Below are 27,738 nucleotides of genomic sequence, written 5' to 3' on the forward strand. Positions count from 1 at the left end.
CAAATGAGAGCTTATGAAACAGTGTTCAATTAGGAAAGTAAAACACTAAAAATAAAACATATTTTCAAATGACACTATTATTTGGTCTATAAAAACTGTAGTAAAAAATTCTATTAAACATCAAAATAAAAATTAATTAAAGAATAATAGAATATTTATACATTTTGTATGTGTGAGGAAGAGATAAACATCTTTAAGCTATATCATGACTGAGGTATATTATTAAACTTATGTTTAAATCATTTTTGAAGAATTCCCTTATATGAAAAGGCTACATCCGTAGACACTATATGCACGTGTGTATGTGTGTGTTGTAACAAATATACTAATCTCAACTGAAACTATCTAAATTTGTTATAAAATAAATAAGTTTCAAAGCACAGAATCACCTCACAGATTCAAACCACAACCTTTGGTCTAAAAACTTATAACTATAAATTATACGGCTGTTTCATGGTTTTCATCACATATATATATAAATGAAATGATGAGTCAACATATATTTCTTACAGTATAACAACTGTGTTATACTGAAAGTGAAAAGTAGTAGGTAAATTAATTTGAACCTGCAGACGAGTTTTCTTTGCATTTGAATTCCACAATTTAAAATGAAATTTTATTGCTAAAACTATCACATTGCTTTTCATAGAAAACATTTATATATGTATATAAAATAAAGAAGTTATAAGTAAAAACTGATTAAAACTATATTGAATCTTTTTAAAAAGAAAGGCAATGAGAAATTAACAACAGTAATGTGATTAATCAACAGATTATTGGATTCTATTGGTCTTTATTATGAATTCCATATACTCAATTTTACATATTTGAGTATTGGGGAAATGAATAATTTCTTTAATTGCTTAATTAATAATTGATAAATAAATTAAGACTGCAAATAGTGTTAATTATCTCACATTTCTAATGGTAACATATGTATAATGAAGTATCTTAAGGTAAGTTATAATAGTGGGAAACAGCAGTCTTATAAGTGAAAAAAAAAAAGTATTCTGACAAGTTTCATATCAAAGTATACTGCTAACTTATTTCAAAGAAATTTAACCAAGAGTTTAGTGACACTTGAAACAATGTGATGAAGACTAAAAAGAAAGAATATTTGATTTTCATAAAGGTGAGATTTTACCACATAAACTACCAATGATAATCTTTTCAGGAGTATCTGTTAAATTTCCTGTGCCTGCAGATATCTTTACATTTACTAACCTAGGGTGTTAAGAGGAATTCTTATCTAATGTCATCCACTGTTCAGGATGAGCATGTAAAATTTATAAAGAGTTATCTAATCTATAGGCTGAAAAATATGAAAATAACAATCATAGATATTTTATTATGTTTAGAAAATTTATCATATTACATTAAAATACTAAAAAAAAAGTGAATTTACTACATATGTAGAATAATTTGTATGTATTTAATGTTATGTATGCATGTAAATTTTCAGTGATATATAATTTTCAAAAGCTTTCTTCCAATAACTTTGAGATTTGAATTTACATTATTTTCACCTAATTAATTTCAAAAGGTTTTTTCATGGCCAAATTACATTTTTGTGGAGCAAAGTGATTTACATATGAACACTAGTTATTTTATTGACTATAGAGGTATAATAGGAAAATTTCAAACCTGGCAGGATTAGAAATAGGAAGAGTGAGCACTGAAATAGTATCATAAAGTAACTAGTCCAATTTTCTATCGCTTATGCCAACACACTTCCCTAATGTTCAAATGATACTGAACACTTTTGTAAATAAATTTACTTTAATAAACCAAAATATCTATTCTCATCGCAGTAGACATATTTATTAATCATTTGGAATAATGATGCTTAAATCTTGTATACAATCACAATTTCTGCCTTGATAAATCTTTATGAGCAATTATCAATATTTGTATTTATCTGTTTAAAAGTTTAATTTCATTCGTTGTTTACGCTCACCTTTTTAATCATTTATCTTACAAATTTAACAAATAAATTCATATGCATGATACATGGTAAGTTGGCATTTTTACATCATATATTCAAGCTTAATTTTCCAGTGATATTTGTGTGTATATATATCAAAATCTTATGCATGTATACAAACTCACATACACACACACATACATATATTTATGTAGAAATGTAAAATCCCATGCTCGTAAACATATTTTCAGTGGTTGTTATAAAGTAAATATAAACTTCAACAAAAATCAGTATAATTTGAATATCATACATAATGTCATTTCTTAATCATTAATTTCATTCAACTTCAGTATATTTGCTCAACATTTTTTTAGAGAACAGCATCATTGTTTACAGATATCAAGTTTTACAAAATAACTTGTGGATGTTACTTTTCGAGCATTTCCATGGTTTCCAGATTTTGTTTCTTGTTTTTATTCCTTCTTTTTAAGAAGTTTTAGCCCAAAAGTTTCAAAGGCCTTTAATTTAAGATGGCAGTAAAGAGGTTGTGTAAAACGAAATAATTCAATTTTTTTTTTTAAATGTTTCCTGTTGAATTTTATCTGCCAGCTTTTTAAATGACAAACTGGTTTTAGGTTAAGAGGTCACTTTTTCTGCAAAGTTCATCACATGAAAGTCCATAATTTCTTGAAATATTACGCAGACTACTAACATTAGAATTGTCTTCAGTTTTTCTACTTCATTTGTCTCGTACCATTGGTCTTTCATCTGTTTCACATATAACTCTCAATCTGATCCATCCTGCCCTGATAACAGCAAAGCAAAAAGAGAAGTAGAATTTAATCTAATTTTATGAATAAAAAGAAAACTATAAAAATATCAATAGAATTTTTCATTAAGGACAAATCAAATTGTAATTTTTTACAAATAAAAATAGGTAGTTATAACAAAGGAATTAGGAAAATTATTCAAGTTACCTTTTCACATAGAGCCAAATCACAGTGCTAGTTAGATCCCAAAGAATGATAAATGACATATAAAGAAGAACAATGAAGCAACTGTCAGATATCATCTTTCTAACAGCATACAGAAAACTATCCATCTGTCGAGCAGCAACTCGAGAATGCTGATCATCAACTCTATAATAAAAGGCAAATGTATCAGTAAATAATGTAAAATGTGTTATAATGCATAATATATTAATTGCATAGCAAAAAACACTAAGATTATTGAGGTGTATGACAGAGTTACCTGTGATAGAATGTTTCATATTTTACAATAGGCAATAGAGTTTCAATGAATACATTATTATGTAAGAAACCCTCTTAAAAAAAATAAATCTTTATTCCATTATTAATATGAAATGGAAGGAATTCATTATTTCCATCAAAATTATAAAGCAATTCGTAAGTTCATTGGAAACAAAAGAGATATCAATGATGTCATTTTACATAGAGGTGATGCCTTAGACTGATTGTTGGCACACCGTCGCTTACGATGTCGAGGGTTCCAGCTGATCCGATCAACAGAACAGCCTACTCGTGAAATTAACGTGCAAGTGGCTAAGCACTCCACAGACACGTGTACCCTTAATGTAGTTCTCGGGGATATTCAGCATGACACAGTGTCACAAGGCTGACCCTTTGAATTACAGGCACAACAGAAACAGGAAGGAAGAGTGAGAGAAAGTTGTGGTGAAAGAGTACAGCAGTGTTCGCCACCAACCCCTGCCGGAGCCTCGTGGAGCTTTTTAGGTGTTTTCGCTCAATAAACACTCACAATGCCCAGTCTGGGAATCGAAACCGCGATCCTATGACCGCGAGTCCGCTGCCGTAACTGCTGGGCCATTTCGCCTCCACCTTAGACTGATATATCACTAAGATACATCACTTAACAAATTGGATACATAAATGTTCTACTCTGTGCACAATAGAGACCAAATCTGTACCACAACCCACATCTCTGTGTACAGTAGTCACTCAGTCTAGGCTGAGTGGAAACTTCAGTCTAGAATGAAATTTGGATTTCTCTGAAATGTTTAATAGATAAATTGTAACCTGGTGGGCTCAATTAAAAAAGACTGGAGAAAAATGTATTGGTTATAGAGCATTTTACTTTGACATCTAAGATACTAAACTTGAAATCTTGTATTACAAGTAACTGCTACTGCTGATGAGTACAGAACTGCATGCAATGACAATTCAAATGTTAATGCTTGAGACTGAAAAACAGAAACTAAACATTCTTCTGTGTGAGAAACACGTAGCTTCAATTAATAAAGAACTTCCTGTCAAAAAACTTCTGTTTTTTTTTCTTTCTCATTTTTTAGTGTTTGAACATCTAGGTAGATAACATTTCAATTGAGTAAGAATTTATCAATTTTATTTGTTAATGACTTAAATAAAGAAACAGAGGTTAAACTTAGAGATAGTAATCAACATGATATTTCATTGTCATCTGTGGACGCCTGTGTGGAATTGATATTGATTTATTGATTCTGAGAAAGAATGGAGTGATTGCATATTGATCATTAGATCAATGCTTTTGTTAATGAATGGCAAAGATTAGAAGAAAAAATTACTGATATATTTTAAATGAAAGGTCTTTGCATACTGCTGTATAAATCTTTGAATGGAGGAGATAAAGGTATATGACAGAATGCCTTTTACAAATGGTTGTAGTGCAGCTTCCAAATTACAAAAATTGCCAGAGTACAAATTCAGCTGAGACAGGAAATGGATGCCCAGGGATCGATATCTTTGCATATGTATGTGAAAACATGGAAAGTCAACTTACCTATATTCAACCTACTTGAACAAGTGAAAGTGATATGACAACAGGTAAAAACCAACAATAACTAACAACCACATTCACAATGCATATCAACAATCATTACATCCTATCACTAAATTTGATTCAAATCCATACAATAGCTATGCTTTTGTGATTTTTTTCACTGTATTAACATTTCATCAAAATCTCTCATTTTTAAGAGAAATGAAAGATTTATATAAAACACTACAAGGATTTAAGGTATATTAATAAATTTCAACAGAAAATAAATGACTAAAGTAAATTCTTGAAAGAAATAGTTGAAGTAAAATTAATGAATTAATAAAATGATATAAAGAAACTGCATAAACTAGAACCATGAAAATCATGCCAATTAAAAAAAAAAAAAAAAAAAAAAAAAAAAGGTAAAAATACTCATTATCATGGACATTTTATAAATGGTTTCTGAAAAATAAAGAGCTTACTTCTGGTATGTTTTTGGTTCAATAGGTGGAAACTTACACCCTTTCACTTCAACTTTGAAATCTGATAAATCTCTAACAGTACACTTGGCATCAGGTAAATACCTCTGTAAGTATTCACAATAAGTAATGCTATGTGTCTTGGAGAGTTTTCGAACAGAATTCTGATACACATCATGCAAATAAAGATGTCTCTTTAAGTAAGAATTCATCCAGGCTTCTAACATTGGATATTCCATGGCGTTGATTTGAGTTGCATGCATACGGATACGGCTGTTGATGTCAGCTCGACTCAGCTCCAAAAGACTAGTCTAAAAAGTCAATAGAAAAGCAGTAGTTAAAATTAAATATTCTTTGTTTCTTTTTTTGTTTCAGTCACTGAACTGTAACCATAATTAAAAATGAGTAGTAATTATTGTGTTTTTAAAGTATAGAGATAGAACACCAATTATTGAAAATTCTTTTAAAAATTTAAAAAATACCAGAGTATATAGAATATATTTTTGATGAACAAAAATAAATATGATCAATTTGTTAGAGTCTCTCATCATAAGGAAATATATATATATATATATTTGTGTGTATACAGACCTATGGACAGAAACACAGATAGATAAAAATTGAAATTTTCAAATAATATAAAATTAATAAAAAGAAATCTAACTTCCAATGGATACTAAGAAAGCAAGCTAGAAAAACATTTAGAATATTGGATTTATAGCAACCTTACACCTTAGCTTCCATTACAGGCATCTGAACGTTGTGCTTAAGACATAACTAGTTTTGCTTTAGTAATCTATTATAATGCATTCCTCCTTCACTAAATTTAGTAAATTTCACATCTGGACTAAAAACTAGCACTGAAGAAATAGGTAAGCAAATAATCTGATATTTCCACAAAAATGGTCTCACAGCAAAAATATTTTTCTTATGTTGCATATACAGTCATGGTGTTGTATATAATTTAGAAAAGAGAACCTGTACTCAATACTGCAGTTTGCCTAATGGCATAACAGTGGTGGTTGGAATTCAAACACATGAATTTTGTGTCAGTGTACCAGTAGTTAAATCATTCATCTATGAAACAGAAAAACATGCTCTCAACAACTGATAACTTAACTAAAATGTCTTCAGTAAATGTCAAGAATAAAAACGCCATCAAAAGAGTAAAATTTTATTGAACTCATATTCTTAAACATTTTCTCACTTTTAAATCGATCCTTTTATCAATCATATCAATATAAAATTGCCAAATATAAATTTAAAGTTTGATATCATTATAAGGCAATAAATTTAGATGCAAAATAGACAAAATCGAAGATTAAGCTTGCGGAAACAAACACTGCTAATGATAAAAGTAATGCTATCTATAAATAGAATAAAAACAAATTATAATTGAAATAAATTCAGAAGAAAAGACAGTATCAACTTGTGTTATCAATGTAAAAAAAAACGTTTATAAAAATAACGCAAAAAAACTCACAATATCTGTGTAGTATCCAAGTGCTTGAAAGGACTCTCTGCGAAAGAGTTTCTCACTAAATGCAGATGTCAGGTATATAAAAAGTACCATTAATAAGCTAATTATCATTTTTGGTACAAACATTGTCTTAAGAATCTGTGAAAAGGAAAACAAAAAATACAATTAAAATCTGTACTTATAGAAAATGTTATTATAGTCTTCGATTATAATTTCAGATTCACAATTACTTTTATGGTATGTGATCTGATGTTTCGTTTTAACTATAAAAATTATTATATATTTTTTATTCATATAACAACAAAAATTACACACACCCTGATTATAGCAAGAAATAATAAAAAACAATAAATAAAATGTAACAATGATAAACAAATTGAACCCTAAAAATAAAGTTAATGCTAATAAAATTACTAATTAAAAATCACATACATCATATTTTAATTACTTAAGTTTACAAACTGAAATAAATTTAAATGATTTTAAAATGGGTAATAACATAAAGTAAGGAACAATAACAGTTCAATATCAATATCATTCAATTAAAACACCATCAGCAAAATAAGCTATTTTAAAGATAGCCCATACTATTCACGAAATAAACAACAATATGTAAACTGAAGATCAAACATATATTTTGATCATAGAAATAGATAACAGTCTCTATCTAAATTAGATATACAATTGCATGAAAGATAACTTATATTCAAATTGTTAATACTAAATTTTAATGAGATGAAATGCTGTGCAACAGTATTATAAATAAACCCATAAATACATTAAGCAAAAAAGAAAATTCAAGAGTTAAAGAATGGTTATGTGATCAACTCCTAAAAAGAAATAGAAAGAGGCAAGTATACTAAAAACAAGGACGTATCCAAGATTTAAAATATATATATTTTAACTTAATAGACATGTTTAATTACACTCTTAAAATCTTATTAGAGATATTAATTTTATCAGTAATATTGGAGAGAAGAATATAATCAAGAATACCATTATGACTGATCAGGTTATCACTTATTTGAAGTGTTTATGTTTCTTTTAATGTCCTTTGAAATATGTTGTTATTCTTATTTATCAGATCTTTGGGTTTTTAATCGATTATTTTCTATGTATAACAGAGAATTTCTAATTAACCTAGATAAACTGAAAATATCCACACTTCTTAATTTTATGGAACATTTTACTTCTTGGCCAATGATTCTACTTCCAATAATAATCTAGTAACACAAATTATCTGGTATCATGACCAGTAACCTTTCAAATAAAGCAACTATTTAGGTCTTGAAATATTGCACTGTTTCTTGTTTTATCACATAACATGGCATGTCCATAGATCTCCAGATAACAAGCAACAATGAAGATTAAAATAAACACATTACTATATTTCTGGATAATATTCATTGGCTTCAAACATTTTATCAAAGGTTATCTTAATGATAAACAATGAAACATTCAATTTCCTGTCAAAACAGAGTACAAAATTTCACACCTTTATTTTATTTCTAGCTTTATAGCACTGTCACAGACCTACTATTGAAATTTAAATATTTTATGTAAAATAAAAGAAAAGAGATAATCTCATTGTTTAATACTCTTATATAAATACAAACTGAAAATAACCTTCGAAATTTCAACTAATAGAGTAAATTAGGTTCTTAACCAACGTTAAACAACAACTAAGGAATAATAATTCTACATAAAATACTCTCCCACCTCTACAAGCTAAGTCTGAGGCCAAGTTTAATTCACTTTTGTAGGTAGATCCTTTTACATGTTATGTGTATATCTTTGGAAAAGATAGATATATCTACTCCTATTTCCTTAACTGATTTTCTTACAGATTTGTTCAGAGTAGAAAGAACAGTATGCATAGTTTTCTTGGCTTTTCAAGAAGGAGTGGAAGGAAGATGGGAGAAATCTAGACTCAATCTAGAGACTTGGTTCAAATGCTAGAAACATACAAGAATTTATTAAATTAGCCAATGGTAGATGATACTAAGTCAGATGGTGGATTAAGTCTTCTACAGAAGAACAAGAGCTGGCTTCCACTTCTCATAAAGAGTTATAAATTTTATTTAATATATGTTCACATTAACAGATTACAAAGATTTAGTTATTATATGGTGCGGTTATATTTCAGTTTACAAATAATTTATGCAGCATCAATGTTCTTTTCCATAGTAAAAAAAAAGTGCTGACTAAACCACACCAAAGTATTGCAAAAACATATTTAAATATTCAAGTACTAATTTTTGTCATACTAATAACCCACTAAAACAAATGCAGCATTCTATATTATTCACAAGACATAAAAGAAATTCTATATACAAGTACATGCAGATACATATATATGTGCAGATTGTTTAGGTATTGAACTTCCTGCCCAAAGCTCGTGAGTTATGTATACAAGTCTTTAAGGAAAACCAATGAAATGCTCCAATAAATTTGAACTCGTAAACTATAAGCAGGTAATTCAATATCTCAACCATACTATTTTCAGTCAGCCAACAAAAGAATGTAGACAAAATGTTTTAGATGTTTTAGGATAATGATTCAATAATATTCACATTTAATTACCTAAGTTATATTTAACTATGTACAGATTAAATAGCTAAAATGCTGTTTATATATCAGAAAATATCTTTAATCAATGAATAACACATTTAGTTACTACTGTTTATATATTGACATGATAGCTTGTTAATGTATCAAGACATGATTTACAGTATGGAAAAATAATGATGATGAAGCAAACACTACGCTAACAATAATCAAACTATAGATTGGAGCATTACATTAATCAGAAATCAATTACATCATAAGGATAAAATTGTAGGTTGATCCTGAGAAGAAGCTAATTATAAATTATAGTTGTGCACCTTTTTTAAATCAACTAATATTTATACATAATTGATTATTGTAGTGAATTTTATAATATAGAATTAGCACTATTTCATTCTTTTACTAGTTTCAGCCAGTTAGCTGTGGCCTTGCTGGTGCATTGGCACTTTTCCATTACTGTAGACTATGTCTGTAAATTTACTTCTTCCAAATTACTGGTACATCCTTCTCAACAAAATCCTCAATTGTTATTGGGTATCACAGTTTAAACCTGTGACTGTTAAGACAATCAAACTTTACCAACTCTCAATAAATAGCCATGTCCAACACAATATAATCATTATTATTTGAAAAAGAAAATAACATTTTATTTTTATATTAAGTATTACTGAATCATACAAATTCAATTGTGCATGCATTCCTTGATACATATAGCTGCATGCAAATGCAAAAACATTGAAAAATAAAACAGGCAAAATAAATTAAAAGAGCAACAAAAAGGAACACCTGCCTAATTTACTTTTTGTAGGTAATTCACCAGAAATATTATGATACTCGAGTTTTAAGGTAATTTTTGTGCTATATCATTTTTATTTCTATTTCAGTTCACCTCTTACTTCCACATGTTTAAAATTGCAGTTAACAAATTTACAGTGGTTAAATCATTTGAATTAGATTATTAGCTCTCTCAGTAAAAATTATATGTGAATATTTTCTTGTTTTAAAAGTATTTATTTTGCAAACATGAAGAGACCTTCTTAATCAATGAAGCAGACTAGCATTGAGAAGATCAACATCTATAGTAATAAGATTTAAATTGATGATCGTTTGCATTCTGTTGTATATAATGCATGTGATTACACATGCAGTGTGCATACACATGATTGTATACACTATTTGCAGTGCATATAGTTGGATTGTGCTTGTATATTGTTGTTTATACAAACCCTTCACTCTGCTTCCCATCACCTCTCACAGACTACTATAAAATTCTATCTATTCTGAGTGAATCCCACTCTACACACTAGATGCACATTACAATATTTGGCCATTCCTTACTGTCACATATTAGCATACATTGTCTGACCACTTTGTACTGATATCAACTCTTTTGCATCCTTCCTCATTTTCCTATTGTCCATAATACTAACTTCCTGCCTTACTTCGCTCAAACATAACTTCAATCCTAATTTACTTGATATTGTTACAAAACTTTTCAACCCTCTGCTATTGCTCCCTCTTTCACAGTTCCCTTCTACGCTACTCAACTCAGCTTTACTTATTTCTTTCACCTTATATTATTCCTTTGTTTCATTCTCTACTTTGTGTACAATATTACAACTAAAGAAGCAATCATTAAAAAGAATGTTAAAACCCCTCTCTTGGACCAGATACTAGTTTATGCCTCTGGTATTCATTTTCAGCTGAACTGAATGGCCTGGAACATCATGAAATGCTTTGAAATATTACAATACCGAGCCCAGCCCAAGAATTGAACCTCCAACTTTAAGATCATGAGTTTAATATCCTAATTACCACACTAAGGTTCTTTACACTCAATCTAAACAACTATACTTAACTAAAAATAAACAGCTTATGGCTACACAACAATGTGAGAAATCATTATTAGCATTAACATGTTAACTGTGACAGGTCCCAGAAAATTGTCATTTGCACATAAATTGATTTTCCAGCAACATATACATGATGTCCAAAACCGGACTGAGTACTGTGAAATTTGATGCAAAAGAGTGAGTGACAGTGGAAGAGATTTATTTAAAAGGTAGACTAAAGATAACATAGCAATAAGTGCCAGGTTAATTATCAACGCATTGAGTTTCAAAATTAATATCTGCTATCCTGTAGATCAATTTGACAATATCAGCTAGTAAAGTTATGACAATGATTGAAAACAGTGACAGTATATACTGAGGTTATTATCATCATCAACAAAAATTTGCTTTTGAGAGAAGGTAACATAACTATTAAATATTATAATTATTAGAAGGAAACCTATTATATTTGTTACTCCAGTATAAAAATAAATTGTATTGTATTCTATGTAAACTAAACTAACTGAAATCCAGCAAATGAAATTCGGAAAAGTAGACTTCCTAAGTAAGTACAATTCTAAAGAAAGTATTCAATTAGAAATTAGCATATATTTTCTAAAAAAAAAAGTGTTCTTAGTATTAAATGAGTAAACAATACGAGTAATGATGACGATTTACAAAAAAATTTTGTAAATCATTTAAAATAAATTAATTTTAACATTTCCTAACTATAAGCATCTGAAATTCCTTGAGTAGGCTTCCAATTAAATGTATTTATAAACATCCGCTATAACAACAGCACTGATGTAAGTTAATTTATATATATATAATCGATAACACACACACATAGGCACAGGCATGGCTACATGGTAAAAAACTTGCTTCCCAACCACATGGTTTTGGTTCCCACCACCTGATATGTTGGGTAAATGTCTTCAACTACAGTCCCAGGCCAACCAAAGCTTTGTGAATAGATTTGGCAGATGGAAAATGAAAGAAGCCTTCATAGGTATGTATGTGTGTTAATGTCTCTTCACCTTGACATTGCCTGATGGTTGTAAACGAGTGTCACCATCATGCAAGCAGTGTCTGTCGTTTCCATTCTTCCATGTCTGGTCATGGGGAAATATTTTTCCTGGAAAAAAGGTGAGAGTTGGCAACAGGAAGGGTATCTGGCTGTAGAAAATACCCTCAACAAAATTCCATCTGACCTATGAGAGAACTTCAAAATGGACGCTAGACTAATGATAATTAAATATAAATTCAATTAGCTGGTGAATTCCATATATTACTTTTTCAATTATCGTTTCCATATCATTAGATATTGGAAAAGAACATGCAGACAAAAAAACTGGTGTTCAGTGTGAAATCTTGCACCAACTCAACTGTGTGACATGTGCTTTACCTTTGAGAAGAATTTGCTTACAGAATGACAACATCTTTTCTTTGCAGATTTACAGCATGAACTGGGTTTTCTATGAGCATTATCCAGAGATGGTAATCCCCGATCTATTTTGAAAGAGTAATATTTTTTTAACTTCAACAATGACTCAGAAAAACTGGTTTCAAATATTTGAAATATACAACAAAATAATAATAATAATAATGGTTTCAAATTTGGGCACAAAGCCAGTATTTTTGGGAGGAGGTGAGTTGATTACATCAAACCCAGTGGTCAACTGGTACTTATTTTATTAACCCCAAAAGGATGAGGCAAAGTCAACCTTGGTGTAATTTGATCTCAGAACGTGATGACAGATGAACCGACACTAAGCATTTTACCTGTCATGCTAACAATTCTGCCAGCTCGCCGCCTTAATAATAATAATACAACTTCCATTGTAAATAATAATGTAAATCCCATGGATGTTATCAACATTTTGAGAAAGAATTTTAGCTTCAATAAAATAAATACATGAAAAAATTTTTAATTTCATATTTGTTAAATGGATTTTCTACTTGAATAAAAACAAATTAAATTAAGCAGTTATTTTGCAGGAAACCATGAGAAAGAAATGAAAAAAAAAAAAAAGGATTAATTTTTCAAGATGGATTAAAGAAGAAAATTTAGGTTTAGAGTATTATATGATACAGAGAAAAGTTACAGAAAGAATACACTTTTAGAATGAGCCTCAAAAAAGAGAAAATGCACCTGCTTTTACGAAAGTGATGTCATCAACTATTACTTTTCTCTTTCTGTATATCTGAATATACTTAGTTGTTAGTGTTTTAATTATTAAGTTTACCTACACAATTGTGACAGCTTGCTTGTCAGAAGTATATATTTTTCTTGAATGTGAACTAACATGTTACTAATTAAGGAAGATGTCTTTACTCAACAAAATTCATTTGTCAGAGGCTGATGTAAAGGACATCAGTTGAAAGGATTCAAAGCTAATTTCAGTTTTGAATCTATAAAAACCATAAGTATTAAAAATTTTTTTAATTAAATGGAATTACATACATATATTTTACTGGACTGTTACGTCATTTTTGTTTTCTAGTAAAAGTTGTTATGTTTCTACTTCTCGATAACTTCAGGAAAATATAACAGAAATTTCAACAACATATAACAGAAATTTTCGTTAAATTCATAAACATTCTGAAAATATTAAAAGTATTGTTTAAACAGTAACTAATTTTCATTCAATTATCTTGAAACACTGTATTTTATGAACATAAATAAACAATAAAAATAGAAATATTTAAGAAATAGCAGAGAATCAAATTTCACATACCTTTCCCTTCTCTGCAATCAACATAGACTGGATAACCATAAAGTAAGAGCCGGGTTGTTCTCATTATATTTACCATTCGGTGTAAAAACCACATCGCATCAATAATGACCATAATGCCAACAAAAGTATAGAAAAGTTGGTTGTTGTCTCCTTTTTTTGAAGATTTGTGGGAATAGTCAGTCATATTTCGGTGACCCATTGAATGTTTATGTTCTGTATAAAACCATAAGTTTCGAGTATAATTTGTTTGCCCTGATTTATTTTGAGGTGGTTCTGTGTAAGTATTAGTAGGCGAAACTTTTTCCCTAAAGACTTCTTCAAACCGTGGCAATTTGGGAACAGATAATGATAAAGCTGAAAAATAAAATAAATGTTAATGTGTTTACCTGTAAATAACGAAGAACAACATGAAAATTATGAACAATGTTTCAGTATCCAGCTGTACAGTGTGTTATAAAGTTAAACACATAAAGTGTGGTGGTTATGGAATTCTTCAAATTTTCGAACAACTATGAAGGATACATTTCTATATTTAAGAGATAATGTAAACTATGAAAGATAAATAACATTATCGAATACAAATAATAATGGCACTATAGTGAAATATGTTATTATTAAGCATATCTAAAGTTTGAAAACAATTAGAAACATAAAACATAATATGAATGATTGATTTGATTAAAAAAAATATTAATAAGCCAAACACAAATTTGTAGGTGAAATCAAGTTAAAGAGTGTACTTACAGAGAGCAAGATTAGAAATATTAGGTTCAATCTGCATCCACTCTGTATAAGAACGCGTTGCAAGATCGTGCGAATTTTCTCTTATTTGTTGAATGGAAGAATGTAAATACTTAGCCCCCGTTAACCATCGGTTTTCCATAACACTATGGTAAGTTTGTTTAACATCAAATTGTAAACGTTTTTGTATTATCCGGACATAGTTCTTGAGACGATCTCTATTTACATGCATACACAAAATAGACAAAATTAAAAGTGTTTTAAAAAACATTAACATTTATTCATTAATGTAAATGATTATTAATATTCTTTATAAGTTTTATTAAAATTATTTACTTTTAAGAGACTGCTTTCTTTCTGTCAAAATTACGTAAAACAATTTGGCTTACTTTCAAGATTTTGAAATTCAGCTTGCATATGTGCCTGTGTACATGTGCATGTCTGCTTGTCAGTCAGTTATGAAAGTCATATTTGTCAGACATACATGAGAGTAAAAAAATTAGCAGAATATGTTAGAATATAATCTATTATATGAAGCTAAGAAAGAAAAGAAATTAATTTTACTTCTTTTCAAAATGTCTTAGATAAACTAGAATGTAAGTTAGAGCTGGTTATCACGAGCAAGCACAATTTAACTATGTATATGAAAGTAATAGATGATTTAATAGACATGTTAGCTTAAGAAACATAAATATTTTAAAGTAATTCAGTTTTTTTAACTGGATGCTCTTCCTATACTTGACCACCTTATAAAGAGTTTTGAGTTCATACAACATACATATATATATGAATGTGTATGTAACAAATGACATATAATAACAGATCCCCAATTCAGCTTGTATGATGAGCGAGGCAGGTATTTGATCAATGGAACTATCATGTAAGCATTGTGTTAAATTTGTTACCTCAACAGAGTCTTAAAGCAAATACTGTGACCCTCTGGATGAGAATTACATATAAACAATAAGACCAGCATTCTCACCCAGAGGGTCACATAGTATCTGCTTTAAGACTATGTTAAAGCGTAACTCAAATATATCCTTGTGCACCTGCATATGAGTATATATGTACAGCTTATCGTGTTGGTTTAGTAGTAAGAGGCAGTGGTGAAGTGTTAATGTATGTTTGTGAACATACACTAACATTTACACACCCCACTTACACACAAAACACATGTATTAATTCAACTTATGATGAAACTAAACAAACAAATTTTGTTTTAGAAGCATTGGGATATATTGAAAGATACAGAAATATTTTTTTTTTATTCTCAAGCACTTGAGAATAAAAAAAATTATTTCTGTACATATATATGTATTAACCTTAACACACATATATGCAAACCAGCTTATCTATGCATATTAAAACCAGTCACTATACACATTCAAACATTATACAAACATATACACACTTTCACACATATACATAGACTAACATGACAAACTGCACCTTACATACCCACAGGCAAACATATGCACAATCATATGACAAAACTCTGCACACACATATGTCCACTCAATAAATTACACATATACAAGTATATACAAACACACATAAGCATAATAAAATATACATAAAAACATACACAGAAGCAATTTATCATGCGTAAATGACAAATCAAATATCCACTTAAAAGTATGCATTCATATGCATATGAGCCACTTCTATGAACAGCCATTCATGTGCATGGACACACACATCTATCAACACAATACTCAAACCTACATACATACGCACAGCATATGTGTGCACACAGATACACAAAAGTACACTCATGCACACACACACACACACACATCAATTGTATACAACACCTTACCAAATTCAATCTACTCCTCCTGTTTTATAATTCAAAATGACAACCACCAGCATTCTTCCAGTTTGACCTCCAAATTATTTAACATTTTATTTGAAACAACTACATCCACACACACACATTTAGATGTAATAAAACCCAAATATACACTCTCATAGTTACAAATACATGCATGATTACATTATGAATCAAATACTAAGTACATATATACAAAATGCACATACACAAGCTCCTTGCCTCTTTCTTGCAATTTGAGAAACACACAAACATATAACTAGTCAATGTGACAATAGTATAGCATCCTATATAGCATTAACATAATACAGTACACACACGTATGTGTGTGGTACACAGTGGTGAGCTACTTGGTGCAAACAAAACATGAACACATGCATACATACACCATACATCCCTGACTTAACTCCTGATGAAATGGGGTACATACACACATGCATGTGCACACACACACATACATACACACATTCATAATACAATATTTACTTTGGATAAATTAAATTATACAAGTTTCAATTATAAGATAACCATTCAATTATAATACCGAGTTTTAAGGCTAAAACAATATACACTAATCAACAAAAATTCAGTATATCAATTATTGCAGAAAAATTTTATAACTCTATTAATTTGATAAAATAAAGTGTACCTGTAAACAACAATTCTTTCTAAGAAATCTTCTAGGACGCGGCGTGTGTGATTGCGAATTAAGTTACTAAGATTTTCTTTTGACATAACTTTTTTGGCTTCTTTTGTCAAATTCCCCTTCAACTGAAGTATAGAAAAAAAAATTGTTTTCTACAATAAATGGTTAATATAACAGCGGAAAGAATTCTCATAATAAAACACTGTAAAGAGTCATGCATAAGAAATATGGAGGAAGGAAACACATATTTTTTCATCAGATGAGGAGCCAATTGCAATGATGGTCAAAAATATTTTTGGTGCCCCCAACGTTAAGAGGCAATATGAGTCAGACAAAATTTTGTACAAATTCGAGCCTGCACTCAAAAGTGACTGAAGCCTTTGCAATGGTTCTGTGAGGAATAATGTCCATGTCATATGAAAACCAGTAATCTTGATATTATTCATCTTCAGCTGGAACTTCAGTACTTCTGTAATTTGATGCTAAGGAGAATTGTATGGACAACTGATAAAATGCACAGTAACTTTATGTATACATGTATGTATGCTTGTAATGTATGTATGTGTGTGTGCACATATATATATATATATATATATATATATATATATATATATATATACATACATACACAGGATGAGATGGGTAAATTGTAGCCATTTTGCATTTTTAATTTCACGCATGCATATTGTTTGTTTCTGATTTTATCAACTACAGAGTATAATAGGGTCAGTGGGGCACTATCTGTGAGAAAAAACAGCACCACAATGCAATTCACTCTGCCAGAAATTTGGAAATGACATGCTGTACTGCTTGGCTTTTGATCCAGAAGCTCAATACAAAGATTTCAAAGTGTTTTGGTGACAGTCTGCAGACAGTGCAGAGAATTTGGTAAGAGTTGGATAAATCTAATGGTGATTACAAAGGTACAGCAGCTTGGAAAACTCAATTTGATTGTTCTGGTAAGAAAAGAACACCTGAATTTGTTGGTGAGATCCAGGCCATGATTGATAATGAAAAGACCTAAGACCTTTACTCAAAGGAATTCTTGCAACAACTATTCCTCTTAAACCTAAAAACACACAATGTACATATATGTATGTGTGTATATATATATATATATATATATATATATATATATATATATATATATATATATATATATATATATATATATATATATATATATATATATATATATATATATATATATATATATATATATATATATATATATATATATATATATATATATATATATATATATATATATATATATATATGTATGTGTGTGTGTGTAACATACATACATATCATATGCAGAGTTACATAATCCAGTGCACCCAACTCTTCTAGTGACAGAGTTATAATTTGCAAGAAACTATCATCACTGTCATCATCATTTAATGCCTATCTGTCATGCTGGCATGGGTTGGATGCTTTCACAAGATCTACAGAGACAAAGAACTGCATCATACTCCTATGTCTGCTTTGGCATGGTCTCTATGGCAGGATGCAATTTCTAATACCAATCATGTTAGAGTGTACTGAATCTCCTTTCCATGGTACCAATACTACTGAGGTCGTCAAAAAATACTAAGCTGGTTGATGATATAAAGTAAAGTAAATTGAGGAGGAAAGATTTATAGCTTTATAGGGTGGTAGTAGAGAGAGTAATATTGGAGGGGTATTGCAGAGGAGAAAGAAATGGAACAATGTCAAGGGTTAGTGACAAAAGGATGGACAGAATGCAAAGGTGGTAAGGTGAATTGAGTAGGAGCATCGAAAATGTGGGATATGCCAGCATGGGAAAGGTAAATGAGCAGTGGTAGTATCATCTGTACAGGAGTATATCTGATTGTAAATAAGTAGATACCGGTCATTAATACTTTGAAGGGATCCAGTGAGTGACAGAACCACTCACTGAGGTGCACACAATTTGACAGTGCATGCTATACTGGAGCAGTCCAAACAAAAACTTGTTTAATATTTTACACATGTTTAAACATAAAACTGAAAAATAACAAAGTTTCTGGAATGCAGTATAAGGAATGCAACAAAAGAGAAACTAAATCTCACAAGTAAAATATACAATTAATAAGTTTACAATAATTAAATAGCAACCCACCTCATTGAGACCTTGTGCTACTTTTTTCATTTGTTCTTCACAAATACCTTTTGTTTGATTAGCTACTGCATGCTGACGTTCCAACTCTGACTGCAAATAAACCTTCATTGCAGTCATTTCGAGCTTTGTTAGGCTGGCTTTGACTATAGATAATTGATCGTATTGACTCAGGAAGCTCAGGGGATCTCTAATGAATTTCAGGAAATGAATTATTGTCAGTAATACACAGAAACAAACTTATTTAATATATTGAAGGAATTTTTATTAAGATTTAAAGAAATGACAACAGAAAATGTACATCTGTTCATGTGTGTATCAATATCCGTATTTTCTTTCTTAAGCCAAACTCCCACAGAAAAGTATACATGGTTGAATTGAGCACATTAAAAACTATTTGCAGTAAACAGAAGTTCATATATATACATATATATATATATATATATACTAGGGATATACAAGAAAAATCAATAGAAGACAGAGATATCAAAATAGATTATAGTACAGAATATTAATAGGCAAAAAACTAATGGTTTACAACATTATTACAGTAAATATTTACTTCAAAGAAGTCAGTAATATTTCAAACCATACTGCTAAAATATTCTATATAATATTGCTGTAATTTCATAAAAGGTAAGTAAACTTAGTTTGATATCAGGATTAATACACTTGCAACAACATTGGTGTTAATATGAAAATAGTCTAAGTTACAATATGAAATAAAAAATTAAATTACAGTAGATGAGGTTATTCTTGGTAACAGATAAAGGAATATATCCATTCCAGAGAGAGAAAAATGGAAATCATGAAGGTAACAAAATAAAAAAAATATCATACGAGTAATACAATATGTGTAAATAAGGGAAACCAAAAGACTGATATCGTGAATATATAAATTGACAACAGTTCACATATGTATATAGCTAAAATAGAAATGTTTCAAGTAACTTAAATTACACTACACAGAGAAGAATTATTGCATTATCCTATAAAAAACATAATGATAATCTTTCAGATTTGAAAATAATACCCTATAGCTTATGTGTACATCAGATAGAATGGTTTACTTCTAGAATTATATATTTTCAGCCAAAAGAAACTTAACAACCTAAAATCAGCTCTTGCAAAAATGAAATTAAGGAGAGAATCTAGCATAGATAAAATGAGATAAGGAGACACATCAGTTCGAAGTAAATTAGACAAAGAAATATCATGTTTTAATGAAGTAGATGAGAGAAAACATGATCTGGTTTTTCTTTAGTATGTGTGTTTTTATGTGTGTAAAAGAGAATGAGGTTTGTGTATGTGAGTGTATGTTTGCATAAACACATAAGCAAGATCTATGTGTAAGAAGAAGAACAGAATGAGAGATTTGCTATGTGTACTTGAATTTAAAAGCTGCTTACAAGAAGAATATAGAAATAACACATGAACTATGACTACTTATTAGTTTATATAATTAATATATGCAATTAAATAATATGAGTTATTTTTGAGAAAGTGGTTAAACTATTTGAAGACATTTTACTAGATTAGCAAATTGCATCAAAGAGATAAAATCTGAAATATGATTGCAATAACTATGATAATTATATTTAACAGATTAATAAATTAACATGTTAAGCATAATCTAAAAGTTTTGATATTTTATAATATATGAGTGAAAAAGGGTTTACCAGATGAGGAACAAGTTTAATTAAAAGATGGAGTATTGATGATATATCTCATAAGCATTGTTCTTTGCTTTAAAAAATGCATGAAATTATAACACTACAAAGTATGAATTCACTTTGATATCATGATATTCAGGAAGCTACTATTTGTATGAACATTTTCAGTAATATATATGCAGTCAAAAATTTCTTCTGAATGAAAATATATTGCAAAATTGAAATGTTAGCAAAAAAAAAAAAAAAAAATCTGGTGATAGCAAAATTATATTAGAACAGATATTAAGTTCAATTAAATAGTAAACATTGAAGACAAAGTTCAATTAAACAGTAAACATTGAAGACAAAGTTCAATTAAACAGTAAACAATGAAGTAAAACGCAAATGGTATGGAGCATGTAAAAAATATAGGAAAACTTCAAAATACGCGTAATCAGACATGTTCTAAGATGAAATAACAAAATAAAACAAATATTTTAATAATTGTTACGCAAGATGTTTTTAAAGCTTCAAAAAAATAAAATACTGAATACCATCTTATGCTTATGTGCATCCACACACACACACACACACACACACACACACAAGAATGTAATAGACTCCATGAAAGGTCATTTTGAAAGGAAAGCGGATATTAGCTAATAGTCAACTTTTAGTGGACTGCCAACATTTTTAAAATGTTTGATTTATCTAACAGAAATAGACAAGTGAATTGACATCTCTAAATTTTAAGTGATCTTGTAAACTGACAAAAGAAAAGAAAAGACAAAGGAGAAAATAACAAGGATATATGGAAAATATAAAAATTCAAGTCTGAACATTATAACTAAGAAACAGAAATTAATAGAAATATTGAAATACTTCTATATTTTTTTAATTAAACAATTTTAAATATTAAATACATGCACATAGACAATGCACACAAATGTCTAGAAAGTGAGTGCTAGGTCTGACATCTTTGGTAAAATAAATATCTCTCCATGTTCTACTTTACTCTGTCCATTCAGTCATGTATTAAATCAAACTCTAGGGGTGTGGGAGAAGCCATTTCATTGCTTTAATATGCTAGATAATTTCTGTATTCTGGTGGAATTCTTTTGGAAGTGGAAGGTATTTCATATAGAGTGCTCACAATGTTGTTACTTAACAACCAATGCTATTCATTCTTGACAATATTATGAACTTCCTTTAAGCTAATCACAGCCAGCAAACCTATCTATTCATTAATCTTCTTTTAATATACATTATGATTTCAAGGAAGTAGTCTTAGGAAAATATAACTAATAATTCAGCATCACAGTTTCAATGTGAAAAACTCTTCAATTCATTCGAAAATTGCATGCTCTAGTACTTTTTTCCAACCAGACTTTAAAACATGATTTATCTATGCATATCACATCAATATTAAATCTATTTTTAGACTGTCAGAAAGGGACATAGAATTTGTTATCTGTCTTTTCAAAGTCATAAGTTGAAAAATCTGACATTATCTCATATTTTTACCATTTATCTATTGAATTCTTAAAATTATATTGCCTGTCACATCTTCTCTAACCTAAGTTGTATTTTTAAAACAATGCTAAAAATATTGGCAACTAAAAATTGCAAATGAAGAAAAAAAAATATGTTTGCAGATATTTTTAATGCAAATGAACTAGCAGAAAAGGCTAAATACAGAATTACAAGAATTTTAAAAAGCACATTTCCATGTACTTTAGGTTATAGTGAGAAAGAACAGAAACAATTACATAAAATATGCAATTTAAAACACAAAACTTATGGCTGAAATACATTAAAAAAAAACTGTTAATGAGTACTTGACTTTTAATGAAATCCAATTTATAAGTGCTAGAATTATTAATTTTATCATTTATTTATATATGTATATTCAATAAAGATGCTGTATTAGATGAATTAGATATGACTTACTTGTTAATGGCATATATAATAACCATGAATGATGTAAGAGTAACCAATGTGGAGTAGAAGATTTGACATGAGAAGTAGATGACAGATACCATCAGATGACGTTGGTTGAACAAGGAAACCTCATTTGCATCAATACAACCTTTTCAAAAGAGAGTTAACATTTAAGAATAAGCAAAAAAAAAAAAAAAAAAAAAAATCAAAAACAACATTTTCAGTAGGTACAAAATATGTTTGGTGCATTTTGATTTAATATTTTCCAGTTAAGTGCTAATAATTTAAAGGTTATATAAAGCAATTATGCAAGACATAGAAAGTAATCACCTATCAAATACTTAGAAATATTTACGGTATTTAATTAGATAAATAATCAGAAGTAATGGTAAAATATTCAATACACATTTTTTTAATGCCTGTATGTATTCAGGTATATATGATGGTATTTATACATGTCTGTATATATATATATATTATGACATTTATCAAAAGTTATGATTTTAAGGACAGCAAACTAAGATGACAAGTGATAAATTTAACATGGAAAAGTATGCATTAAACTGTTAGAATAGATAAAATTCATTCAATGATTGTGAATCTATTCTAAAGAAATAAATTTTTAGATAGTGTAAATGCAAAGGTGCAAATTTTCTCTTTCATTTGCTTAGATATGATTTCAGCAAATATAAAGATCTTTGGGAAACACTTCCTATAGATAAGTTTGCTAATAGTGCAAGAGTAATTTAGAATATAGGTTGATGACTAAAGGTAAATCTATGCTAATCTATGGGTTGTAATCACTTACGACAAGATCCAAATCTTTGGTAGTAGTTGTAAAAACAATAGCTGCCATCTTAAAGTGAAAAATCAGATATCTTGTTCAGTAAATAAATTTCATTTTATTCTCATAAAAATTAATTTTTCACATATAATTATTAGACTGGAAAAATTTATATTTCTTGAGAAAATTTATCAATGATAATTTTCCGTTTCATTAACTCATGGGTTAATGAATGTAACTGTGAACCAAAAAGCCTGGAGTTAGTTAAGGTATTTATATGCAATGCAAAGACAGTAAATGTATAGCATAGTTCCTTCATGAAAATATCAATATATTTTGGAAAGTCTCATTAAATTTTACATTTCAATATTTTCAAATTCAATTTCTCCAAGTAGAATATGTAAATTTCTGAAAATTCACGGATTTACAACTAAATCTGGAATCAGGTGCTTTTTCAAGTGAACAGTCTTCCAAACATAAACTGTTCAGTTACGAAGAATTCAGGTAAAATATATTAAGTTTTTAGCAGAGGAATCTGTAGAAATTTCCAGTTATGCATTCTAAAATATAAGAATAATCTAATAAAAGCACTCAACTTTGAATAAAAGGAAAATTGCAGCAGGTTCATGTAATGTAATGCAAAAGTTCTTAATGCAACAACTGATATTTTTACTTAACCAAGTTCTCACTTCATATATTTTTTAATACTTTACACAAAATATCAATACCTTAAACATATTTGGATCTGCTATTAAACTAAAGCATATCATTTTTGTAACACAAAAGCTAAAATACTAAGAAACCATTTAAGTAATTACAAGTACAAATGGTTTGAAAATCATTAACAATCCCAACACTCTTTAGAATGTTTCTGAGTTTAATCACTTACATTCTTTTACTTGTTTTAGTCATTTGACTGTGGCCATGCTGGAGCACCATCTTCAGGGGTTTTAGTCGAACAAATCAACCCCAGGACTTATTCTTTGTAAGCCTAGTACTTATTCTATCGATCTCTTTGCCAAACTGTTAAGTTACAGGGACATAAACACACCAACAATGGTTGTCAAGCGATGGTGGTGGAGACAAACAGGCACACACACACACACACACACACATATATATATATATATATATATATATATATATACACGCCAAGTTACTTGAAAATTATTGCTTGAGTTGAATCTACATAAAGTAATATTTTTTTTAAAAAAGAATTTTTGCATCTCTATTTGCTTAATAATTTCAATAATTGAAATACAATTGGAAGATTGCTTAAATGAACATATGCTTATGATGTAACAATATTTCAGAATACACATAATTTAATAAATTAGAAATATGATATATCTTATGATCATTTTGCTCTTGAGTAATGGAAATGAGTATCCTAAGTAGTATCTATTTCTCTTTTGTTCCATGGAGTTCATGGACCAATTGTTTAAATGTAGACTGTATATGCACAACAAATTATTTTGGAAACACTTTACAGAACATAGCCCTTTGCAATCAAAATTTTTTACAAAAAATGGAAATTACAGATGAAACTAGTCTATAAGGTCACAAAAATGTACAATATATGCATCATGGAAAAGCTTCACAGAATTTATCCCACTAAAACTAAATCAGGGGTTTTGGATACATTTTAATTTATTGATATTCTGGTAAATTCTCCTCAAATAACTTTAAAAGTTTATGATAACGAATTTCCAATCACATAATACTGTCTACTGTACTGGTTGATTTATTTCTTTTTCTTTCCACTGATGATACCTAATCTCCACAAAAAATGCTTGTGAAATAAATTTATGTATAGCTTAAATCTTCAGTTAAACACACACACAAAACTGTTAGAACTTTTCTTAAATGATAAAAATCAAATCTCTTAAGTATAGAACTGAAAAATCAAATTCTTAATCTAATTGAAAATGTTAGTGTTACACGTAACCTATGTAAAATATCTTGTTCTGTTAGTAATTTATGTGTACATATAATACTGCTAATTTTTTCAAGTGTCTTGAGGAAAAATGTTTTAAATATACAACACCTGTTTACATATTGAGAGAAAAATCACTACTATATTTACAGGAGTTACTTGAAAGAAAGACTTAATAATAGATAATTAACACTTTATATCACATGAGTTAACTGTTGTCAGCTGTACAGATATTAGCTAACAATGCATGGTTTGGTCAATTCACATGTATTTGCTGTAGGGGAAGGTATGTTCAATTTTTAAAAGGGGTTGGCCGACCATATAGAGTGGTCAAAATCGACTAAACAACACTGGTTGATTGGGATGACCATGCCAAATGAGACAGATTTCTTTACATTCTCAGAGTGTTATGAAATTAAACAAATGAAAAAGTTCAAAAATCAACTGTAAGCTAGAGCATCCTTACTTGAATATTTATTAGTGAAAGCTGAAATTCTAAGGCTCAAACATCAAATCTTGTTACAGTGAATATCAAAGAAATACAAAATATACAAATATCAGAATAAGGTTTACAAGTAACTGCTTCATAATTAATATGTATTAAGTAATGATATTTTTAAAATATCCTCAATATCAAGTCATGTAAATATACAAAACAAGTTTGCTTTCAATATTACAGTAAAGATAACTGCTGATTATGGATATCAAAGGTATTTGAAATAGTAAGCAACTAAAATCTCAAAAAATCATTTCTGATTGGAATTATTTATGTGTTTTAATGAGAATAATTTAGGATAAATGCAAAATCTTTAATAATTTAAAAGCACACTGACAGGAAAAATAGTTATTGGTATCATAAAAAATAGTTATATTTCATATTTTAAAAAGTATATTTTTCATAGGCCTTTGATGTATACATTTCTTAACCTTTACTTTTGCATACTGTCTATGAATAATTTTATGCAGCAAGTTTTATATGTTTTAAATTAATAAATTTATGGACAACAAATTCATAGCTATTCTTAGTAGTACAGATTAAAAACTGAAAATCTAATTTTACTTAATGGTTTGTGTTGAGATATATTTCATATATTTCACTTTAATCATTTAGGATTCAGTATAAAAAATGCACAGATTCAAATGATTCTAAGGTCTAGTAAAGTAGGTTTTACACATAAATAATTGTTTCATTAATAATCCAGACTATATTCTTACAGAGTTTAAATACCTAAAACAATAAGGCAGGCCATCAAATACTATATGTCTTATATTAAATTCTTCAAATCAGTCGTATTCATAGACACACAAAAACAAAATTATATATTTCAAATTCTATATTTCTGAGACTCAATATCACTATAATTAAACATTGATTTATGCAAACTCTCAGTCAGAGCTTAGCTTTCATAAAACACTGCATCAATAATTTCTTGTATTGTTGTCAGGTGACATCACACACAGAACACTTCTCCTTTCTCTAAATCCAGCACTCTCTAATTATGCCTCAACAAATTATTGATTTATAGTTCAATGAGATATTTCAGAGTTTTCTTTCCAAACAGGCAGCCAAAGTTAAGAAATAATTTTTATCAAAATATCAGATGAATGTGATATGCAGAGAAAATTATTGAACATAATGCAGTTTTAAATCCATTAACTAAAACTTTAATTTCAAGTGTTTAAAATATATAAGTCAATGCTCACTGACCTTGTCTTGCAACAATCCCAAAACCAGCAACAGACAAGAGAATTATTATAGCACCACAAATGGAAGCAATGAATGGAATGAAAAAACTTCCACTGCTTGAAAAGAAAGGATTTTTCTTGTCATATCCGTCTTCTTCAACAACTGTAAAAAATGCAAAAAGTAATACATAAGCAAAATACATGTGACTGTGTGATATATAACTAAATGCATTTAAGATATATATATATATATATATATATATATATATATATGCATAGGCAAAGGCATAGTAAGAGTGGTTACCTGTATAACTGATGGCATGCCTGAGAGAGCCACCAGAAAAAACAGTAGCCCTAAGAGAGCACCCTGAGGTACTCTTCTCACTATTGTTCGCTTGAATAAGGCTCCATTGGTTGCTACAGACTGGCTTCTGTTTTTTGAGTTATGTAACCACTCCCCCAATTTTCCAACTGTGCTAAGTCCAAGTAGCTTGTGACATATCATCCTATGATCAGCCTTATCAAAGGCCATTACAAAATCGAAATATGTTATATCTACATTTGAGCAATTCATAAGTTGTTTCAGCTGCCAGATAGATATTT

At 29.1% G+C, this 27,738-nt stretch overlaps 1 protein-coding gene across 1 annotated transcript in view; it reads right to left on the reverse strand.

Annotated features, from left to right (window-relative positions):
• Positions 1-457: 457 nt before the first annotated feature.
• The window catches only part of LOC106875217 (uncharacterized), a 242,286-nt gene continuing 215,005 nt past the window's right edge, over positions 458-27,738 (reverse strand). The window contains exons 16-26 of the mRNA XM_089348365.1: positions 27,158-27,298; positions 22,739-22,877; positions 19,140-19,326; positions 17,018-17,139; positions 14,541-14,755; positions 13,797-14,150; positions 12,464-12,567; positions 6,662-6,796; positions 5,182-5,489; positions 2,902-3,063; positions 458-2,730 (exon numbers count right to left, since the gene is read on the reverse strand). Of these exons, the coding sequence (XP_089204491.1) occupies positions 2,664-2,730; positions 2,902-3,063; positions 5,182-5,489; positions 6,662-6,796; positions 12,464-12,567; positions 13,797-14,150; positions 14,541-14,755; positions 17,018-17,139; positions 19,140-19,326; positions 22,739-22,877; positions 27,158-27,298 (1,934 nt within the window). The 3' untranslated portion in view covers positions 458-2,663. The remainder of the gene's footprint in view (positions 2,731-2,901; positions 3,064-5,181; positions 5,490-6,661; positions 6,797-12,463; positions 12,568-13,796; positions 14,151-14,540; positions 14,756-17,017; positions 17,140-19,139; positions 19,327-22,738; positions 22,878-27,157; positions 27,299-27,738) is intronic.

The sequence above is a fragment of the Octopus bimaculoides genome, chromosome 3 (assembly GCF_046866305.1).
Source record: "Octopus bimaculoides isolate indiv1 chromosome 3, ASM4686630v1, whole genome shotgun sequence".
Lineage (NCBI taxonomy): Eukaryota > Metazoa > Mollusca > Cephalopoda > Octopoda > Octopodidae > Octopus > Octopus bimaculoides.